The sequence below is a fragment of the Netta rufina genome (assembly GCF_964035555.1).
Source record: "Netta rufina genome assembly, chromosome: 16".
NCBI classification, from domain to species: Eukaryota; Metazoa; Chordata; class Aves; order Anseriformes; family Anatidae; genus Netta; species Netta rufina.
In genome coordinates, this window is record NC_140140.1 from 9,832,092 (window position 1) to 9,841,067 (window position 8,976).

At 39.3% G+C, this 8,976-nt stretch overlaps 1 protein-coding gene across 1 annotated transcript in view; it reads right to left on the bottom strand.

Annotated features, from left to right (window-relative positions):
- The window catches only part of BCAS1 (brain enriched myelin associated protein 1), a gene marked incomplete at its 5' end in the record, with an annotated part of 43,144 nt that extends 37,540 nt beyond the window's left edge, over window positions 1–5,604 (bottom strand). The window contains 2 exons of the mRNA XM_084296749.1: window positions 5,340–5,421; window positions 5,536–5,604. Of these exons, the coding sequence (XP_084152875.1) occupies window positions 5,340–5,421; window positions 5,536–5,604 (151 nt within the window). The remainder of the gene's footprint in view (window positions 1–5,339; window positions 5,422–5,535) is intronic.
- Window positions 5,605–8,976: the final 3,372 nt, after the last annotated feature.

Sequence of the window (8,976 nt, forward strand, 5' to 3'; positions counted from 1 at the left end):
GTATCTGTCACGGCCACTAGGCGTCAGTTTCCTAAGCCTCCTGTAGTACTATGAGAAAAGAACTGAAGCACTGACTTCTAATTATAGTTGGAAACTTGGGAAGGAAGTAAAGAAGCAAGCCCTTCCCCAGCTAAAGTAGAAAAAAAAACATCCACTGGAAAATAATTGTAATAAATGCTGAACTCCTGTTTTATGTAATAGATTAAAAATGAAGTACAGAAAAGCTGTCTTTAGTATAAAAATAGACATATAAGCTCATCATGAAGAAACCAACTAAACAAAAAGTAGCTCATGAACCTATCAAGCTCCTTTTATCTCTAATTATCATAGAAGGAATGAAAGACCTGGAAAATATCACTGGCATGAGCTCTGCAGCATGTCTTTTGTGTCAAAACAGTTCAAACAGTTTCAGGGAAAGTCTGCTCAGACACCAGGCAAGGCAGATCCTACCACCAGAGAGGAGACATTCATGTGGTGGGCTGAACAGAAGGATTTGACTCATGCCATATTCTCAGCAAACTGTGGAGAAAGTTTTTGAAATCACGTTGTTTGGATGAAAATTTTGCAGTTTTGACAACGTTTTCCAACCCCTCAACACTTCCATTTCAGCCTCTTTTCATTCCCACAAAGGGATTCATTTTTAACCAAGTCCTTACTATTGCCTGTAAATGCACAATGACGTCCACAAGATTTGGGAACACCTTCACAGACGCCCTTTTCCAACTGATTTCTCCCAATTAGCTGGCTGAAGCTTAACCCACCTCTCAGCAAGTTCACTGGCACTTGAACTCAAATCCCAACTGCTTGTTCCTTTCAGTTGTTTCTATTTTACAGCACTTTAAACCTCTGTACCCACCCAGGAGGCTTCCACTATCCCATTTCTCTGTCAGACCCTTGATAATAAAAGCACACCATTTGTTGCATTCATTCATAGATAGACAGCCATAAGACAGACTTTTTTTTTTTTTTTAAACACAGAAGTACCATTCTTTTCCAAATTACTCTGCAAGAAGCAGAGTTAGGAACAGAAGCAAAGCCTCCAATATTCTAGGTCACTTCTGCAAGTGGATCAAAGCACTTCACCCTGAATAAGATTAATAACAGCTCTGAAACTAAAATCAACGCACAATTTGCAGCACTGCTGTGAGATTACATTTCTTACCACTACTACACAGGCATTTCACCGTCAAGTGTTTATCAACAGATAACCACACTACAGGTTTATCGTTCCTTTCCCTTTACTTCAGCAGGATATGTAAAGAAAAAAAAGAAAAAACAGTATTTCAGCTGCAAAGTCCAACTTGTGTAAGACCACCCTAGAGTTAAGGATATTTTTCTGTGCTAGATTTGACATATAATTTTTTTTTAATCAAAAACTGCGCAGCAACTCATTTTTAGCTGCTGAATGAGGAAGAGCTTTAATTGCCAAGGTCCTCACAGATATCTCCTGCTATGGGCTACTACTGTGTGAAGGACATGCCATAAAATAAGTGCTAGGTTTTCTGCTATTGATGCTTTGGACAACAGAAAAAAATCCATCTAATGTTTGCATGGGAGACACCACCCCACCCCCCAAAAAAAACAAAGCCAAAAAACAGTGTTGTGATGAGACTACATGAATTTTCAGAAGCATTAGAGTTCCAAATTAAGACTTTCCCTCCTTTCTTAAAAGGAAAAAATACATTAATATTCTTTTCCAATCTTTCTTGTCCCACATAAATAATGTTGACAGCATATAAATGCTCCAAGAATAATAATTTCACAATTTCACAAAGTTATATAACATTGACATTTACCTAGCAGATTCAGTGATGTTAACAGATATGGAGGGAAAGAAACTAGTAATGAGAATTGCAGTGATTTTTTTTTGGTTGTTTTTTAAAGAATAAACAACCGCAAAACAAACTAAAATATGTTGCATTCCACACTGTATAGGCAGACAGATATTGCAATATGCTCACGTGTGTTAGATACAGTCTGGTAAAAAAAATTGCTGAAACTAATTTATCCTCTGGACTTACGTTGCACCTAACTGAACTTTTCTTCCCTGTGCAACCTTTCTGTTCATGAGCATTATTAAGCAGGTCATTTAAGGACCTGCATGTAAGTACCACCTAAATACAAACTTCCCCTCCCCCCCATTTTGTCCTCATATTACTTTTCTACTCTGTGCAGTGCAAATCCCAGAGACAAGCTCCTGCTAGTTCTGTCCACCAAGCACTTATATTACTTCTTCAAAAAGGCCATCAGAAAACATTAAGAAGTCAGGATAAAATTTGCTATCCTTTTGCTCACGAAGAAAGATGTCAAGAAATAGCAGTAAGGGCACCACTACTACTTCAATGGCTTTTCAGAAAGAGAAGGTGGATGATAGCACTGTGCAACGTCTGCAGCCCTGGTAATCAGAAGCAGAAAAGGCAAGCAATGGAAAGAATCCCTGAGCCCACACATCTGTCAGCCTGTTTGAGCAGAAGCAGCACAGAACCAGTCACCAATCTGCTCACCCAGATGTGAAGCAGATGGTTACGGGGCCCTTCCAAATAACATTACTTCCCCTAGTCATATTAAGTTAGTTCTCTGCGTTACTTTTTTCCCCATTATATTAGCAGATATGGATTTCATAGACTCATTTATCAGCTATACTATTTAACACAGAGCACATGGTCAGATCACTACCAATCACAAAAATGCAAGCTAATAAGACAAAGGCCACAAACACACATCTATTAATGAAATCCTCTTGCTTCACTTGCCTTTTGCAGCTCTGTTGTCTTCTCTAGAAATGCTTACTTTATGGATATAAAATAGATTGCTGTATTTTTTTAATAGAAATATCAACTACATTTTCTATAAGAATAACTTCTATTTCCAAGAAGCATTCACTTTTTTATCACCAATGCCTTGATTAAATTATAGAAACTAGTGCAATTTCAGTGCTGTCTACATAGTTAATGACTTAACTGCTGCTTAAACATTAATAAAATTAAAATATGTGTAATATTATCATAGGCCAGTCAATTTTTTCAACTTGCTACATAAAACAGTTTAATAATTACATTAATTAGGTAATCCATTTAAGTAAAACATACTTCCTTTTATGTATTTAAAAGAAACAAATCACCATACATTTACTTCCTAAGACTTCAGACAGTGTAAATCATCTGGCTTTTATTTACTGCCCAGAACCCTGCTAGCTTGCACGATCAGAAACACAACTACAGGCTATTATTTTTTAGTGGACAACCATTTAAACTGATTTCTTATAGCTAGATGACATTCAGAAATTAGTCACAGAGTCGAGATTCTGAACTGTAATCAGTACCATCTACATATCCCCATACCTATCTTGATTATTTCTCTTTTTTTTTTTTTTTTTAACTAGATGCAAGTCTGATAAGTTTCTCTTAGCAACAAGTAGTAGAACTTTTTCTCTCCTTACAGAGATTGGAGAGAATAGTTGGCTTTCATTATTTTCTGAGAACAGAAATAAATCCAATACGAGGAAAACACTGACAAAATTAACTTGGCTGGATCTTCAGTGTTGTAAAATGTAGCAATGCTGCTACAAATGAGCACTGCTGAACACTGGTCAAGAAGGCTCCAAAGCCAACAAGAGGTAGTAGGAGAAATTAATGAGGTGCTGAAAGACAAGGAGAGAGAGAGACACATCTGTGGCTGAGAGCAATTGCCCGTGAATACGTGGAGACAACTTCTTAAGATTGTTTGCAGCCCAATTTTTCAGCCCAATTTTTAGTGGTCAGGCCATATACTTCACACCAGATTTTCAAAAAAGGATGTGAACATTTAAAGCAGTCTCAGCTGCTGACAGGCACCTCTCCCTGGGGAGCCCAAGGTTCAGCTTTACCATCACTTGAAAGTCTGGTTGGTGTCCTGTTATGTACACCATGAAATAGGTCTGAAATGGGATGTACTAACTCAGCAGTGATGTACCCACACCCCTGCAAAAGTACCTGATATCTCTCTCCTTTTGTTCTTTACAAAGTATAAAAAAGCACTGTGCAAGAACCAAGCCATTCTAGATACCATTCTTCCAGACTAACACCCCCAGTTTACACACAAGGGCATATCAACATGATTTTGTTAATGTACAGATAAAGAGAAAACTCCACCCTTATGCTCCGGTTACCCAGGTACTTGGTGAATAACATCCAACACGTCCTGTAACAGTAGAGAGGTGGTCATGGTTACATTAGTCTTTTATGACACAGTTTGAATAAACTTCTAGTAAATAAGACTAACCTCTGGCAGTATTTTCAGCTGTACTACATTCTTAGCTTTCACTTATCTAGCTCTCTAAACTACCGTGCCATAACTCAATTCTAGAAAATTTAAAGTGACAGATGAATTTTATTTATGAAGATACCACTGCAGATTAGACAGACTTGCCCCTCTCTCTCCAAGGCGCACTACCTCTAAAATGAGAGCAAAGTAGACTTCTGTGTATGCTGCTCTGACTGAGAATGGGCTTGGCAAAGGAAAGCATCCTGACCAAGAGTGCAGACATTTGCCCCCTGGAAGTTACTCCTCCACAGAAGCTGGGAAATGTTTTAAAGTTTAACATATTTACTTTCTAGCCTGCATAGATCTACATTCTTAGACACATTCAGTAACTTCTTTGTTTGTTTTTTGATAATCTCCTCTCCAGACTATCAGTTTCCACACTAGCAGATATTTCAGTCTGGCATCTGAGCACAATGACCTCACTTGGTAACTCCCTGCTAGCATTAGGGATGCCATGAAATTATTTAAAGACAACTTGCTCTCCCTCAGAAACGTGCACTTCTGCCTCCTTCCATCCTGCAGAACAGCTTCCCATCGCATCCCCCACAAACACAGAGCCTTGCTAACAAGCCAGCTCATCCTTGCATTGGTGTCATTGACACATTATGCCCCAGTTTGTGCTCTGAGACTCCTCAGAGACTTCTTAGAGGCACAATTTCCTCCAGAACCCCAGCAGAAGCAGTTTATCACAGGACACCCTGAAAGGGACCAGTGTCAAAATGTGCCTATACTATCATACTTCATGCTAACCAAATTCTGTGGTCTAATAACCCCTTTGGGGGACCAAAAGCAGAACCAAGCTCCTAGAATAATTAAACAGATTCCTGAGGACTTGGAATTAATTTCCTATTTCATTTTTTTGAAATATTTTAACTCTCAAGTTTCTGAGCAGCTGCATATGTTGATTCATAGGTAAGAATCAAAATATAGTCTCATGTTTTAATATGAGACTGTATATCACCATTTATTGTTGTTCCAGCATAAACTTCTCTCTCTGTCTGGTGGCAAAAGAGACATAAATGCTGCCCGGTACATACCTCCACCATTCTTTGCAGGAGGATGAGCCTGAACAAATACAGCGGATCCATTTTTGACACTGGTAGGAGATTCAGGTAGAGCCTGAAATACCAGATAAAATAGTTCTTAGAATTAGACATACCAGGACATTTGAAAAGTATTGACTTCTCAATAAGTTGTAGTCAAAGAAGATGAAAAGGGCCAGCTCTTGATTACCTGATAACTTATCACTGGGCATGCACTGTCTTCTTTAACTTCCTCTGGGACACTCACTGTATTGCCCATAGCTCCTGTGAGATGGGGAAAAAAAAAAAAAGAAAATGTACCTTCTTTCCCATTAATAGATTTACTACCTAACTAAAATTAAGAGACAGCCAATGGCAACAGACTTTGATAGCCTGTTAAATTCCTTGTAAGCCCCACCTGCTTGCCCCAAAGCACCTGTCCTTGTCATCAGTCTGCACCCACCAGTCTGCACCCACCAGAAGTATTCAAAGCAGATTACACACAGGGGTCACAGCTGCTCTCTGCAAATGGCACAGATTAATGAATTCTTCTTTCTTGAAGAAAACTAGATACCATTGCTCCAGCATCATTTTGTTAGGACTCAGTAGATAGGAAAGATGTGTGGAGTTAGTAGCAGAATAAAATGACAAAGACCAAATAATATGAATGAATTACAGCAGCTTTGTAGGGTTTCGCCTTTTTTTTTTTTTTTTTTTTTTTTTAAATGTGAGAAAAAGATGAACAGAAAAGAGGCAGCATGCAAAGAAATCACACACGTTCACGTGTTAGTTCTGAAAATCTGGCCCTGTGTGGTAAGTCATTCTGTATAGCAAATCCTACAGAGAAACTATCCCGTTGAATATGGCTGTGAAAGTATGGGGCAGCTCTAGGCAGATCCACGGGTCAGTTGCAGCTCACAGATACACAGAGAGATGTTTTCTCAGCTAGCTGGAGCTGCAGCAAGACAGAAGCAATGCAAACCAGCCACCACTGACTTCATCTGTGGTCTTGGATGCATTTTTCAAGTAAGCTGCATCTTGTGTTGTCACAACAGCAGCATTACTGCTACCCAAACTGGGCAGTTTGAAACAGCTTTCTCATGTTCGCACCTACTGGAGTCAGATCTCTGACTGCAATAAAAGCATAATTCTATCTAGTTAATTAACATTAAGTCATTAGATAATTCAATGTTTATTTAAACTGTTCTTATTTCCCTAAAGTGTGTTTAAGGAGCAGTATATTTGATTCAATTTTAGAATTTTTTCAATTCAATCTTTCCTATGTAGAAGTATACATTCAACTGTGTTGTCTTTTCCCCCTTATGTATATTTATGTGCCCTGTGGACTGTGAATTCCTTGGGACCAAACACACTCCTTGCAACATGGTTGAAGGCTGAGGGTGGAGGAAGGCTCCTGTTGACTTTGGCTCAGGATATACATACATATGGAGCATTAAAGCTGCACAAGCAAACAATAAGGGGAGATGCTTCTGAGCCATGCCTTGAAATAGGAAGGTCTCCAGAGAGAGGAAGGCTGAGGGCTGCAGCCCCACTCCAACCTCAGTGCTCATCCCGCTGGATTTCCTGCATGGGCACCATGGGTGCCACGTGCTCCTCTGCTCCTTGCTGCTGTGCTGTGTGCCTGTATGGACCAGCATAGCCGCAGAGGCGTGGAAGAGCAACTTCTTCCTTGGTGCTTTGACTAAACAGTAACAGCCTTTGACTATTAGAGAAAAGGAGGAAAAGAGCAGTTTTGCTAAATCACCTTCATTAGAATTTGAATCTCGGAAGCAGGGGGAACCTCTCATTTCGGCTTCCAGTTACTGCTTAGAGTTCCAGCTGGTTGTGCTTTTTTTGGTAACCTCAATCTACAAACTTTTGCTTGACAGGGGTAGTTCAGATCTGGTTTCTATTTTATGCTGCATCCTAGCTGACATGAAATCGAAGCTGGGCCTCTCTTCCAGGCATGGTTTTTGTTCTCTGAGTGCCCAGTGCTGAGCTGGACACTAAACAGCCCCGCTGATGCTGAAACATGAACGGAGAACATGTGGTGCTGAGAAACGCTGCAGAAATAGTGGCTGTAGCACCGAGCCTTGATTTCAGACTGCTGAGTTGTTTTACAGGGATTTTATCTTCTCAGCTGATATTTCCACTATAAATCAGAACTTCTGATTTATTGTGGAAAACAGCCAACATCTCCCTGTGGATGTACAATGGCCTCTTGTCCTTGCTATGTAGTTCTGTCTCCTAGCAACATTAAGTATTATCCTATCGGAACGGAAGAAAACAAGATTCAAATCCTGCTGCTTAGTCTCAGTGATAAATTTAGTATCCAGTTGAATCTGGAGGATTTACTTTTGTTTTCCATTCACAAGGCCTCCTGGTTTATGCCAGGAGACAACTTAAGCAAAGGGTGGAATATTTGCAGGTTACGTGCTTCCTTTTTCACATGTGCTGTGAAATAAGCATATATCTGAGGGGAGTTGAGAAGCAAATTCCTATTTTTTCTTATTTATTTCTACAATGATTTGTAGCTTGATTCTCAGTTACTCCGGTTTCCTGTCCAGCTCTACTCACGTCAAGTAAGTTATCTTTAACTGATACAGAGCAGAGATCATAGGCTCTGATTTCTGGCATATTTTGTCCTAGAAAAAAATGCCCATTTTCTACAGTCAAGTTTATAATTCAGACTGAAATAAAACATGCACAAAGGCTACATGGAATTTTAAAAGATTTTCACTTTACCAGAAGCTGGAAAAGTCTTGGAGGCTATTTTTGATAAAAGAGCAGGACTAACTTCCTACATAACCACCTCAGAATATGTCTCCAGAGCACTGAATGCAGTGCTCCATCAAGCATGTATATTATAAATCTTCAGACTTACCTTCTTGCAGCAGTAGTTGATTATTACATTGCATTGGTTTTTGTATGGTGTAAGTAGTTGCCTTTTTATCATGCTCTGAAGCAAAAAGTGGATACAGAAAAAAAGGTGACAAGTCTGTGGCCATTTCTATGTGTACAGAACTCACTGTCCTAGCCCAGATCCTCCAGTAAAATTAGGAAAATATATATGCATGCATGCTTCTGCCTTATATTAAAGAAAAAATGAAAGGTCACTGCCACCTATAGACAAAACTGAGTATTGGCAGAAATGATAACAAATATAAAATGGTATCAAACTGGCAGAGATTCAAGATGCCAAGCAAGCAATGTCATAGCTATTCATTTCTGCCATAGCATCTAGGAATTGCCGCTGCAGAGACTACTGCTTCTGACTGCATGCATATGTGGCTCCAGATTTGCAAAAAACAAGAGCTCTGCTCGAAAAAATTAAATGGTTACATTTTTCCCAAAGTGCTTATGCCTCTAGTTTATACAAATAAATCATTTTTTCTCTTATTTGAAACATCTTCTCAGGTCTGTTTGAAGCTAGAAATATTAAATGTGGAGCCACAAGGATTTAGGAAAAAATAAAGGGCTCCCAGTGCCAACAAAAATTACATACACAGCATTGGTCTTCAGAAGCATTGAAGATCTGGCCATGTACCTGTTTCTAGTGGGTAGAACTAGATATTGTCAACTGCTGGAAACCTGTGTCCAGCTGTGAGTCTATCCTGGTAAATTAACTCAATCCCAGCCAAACCCAGTACAG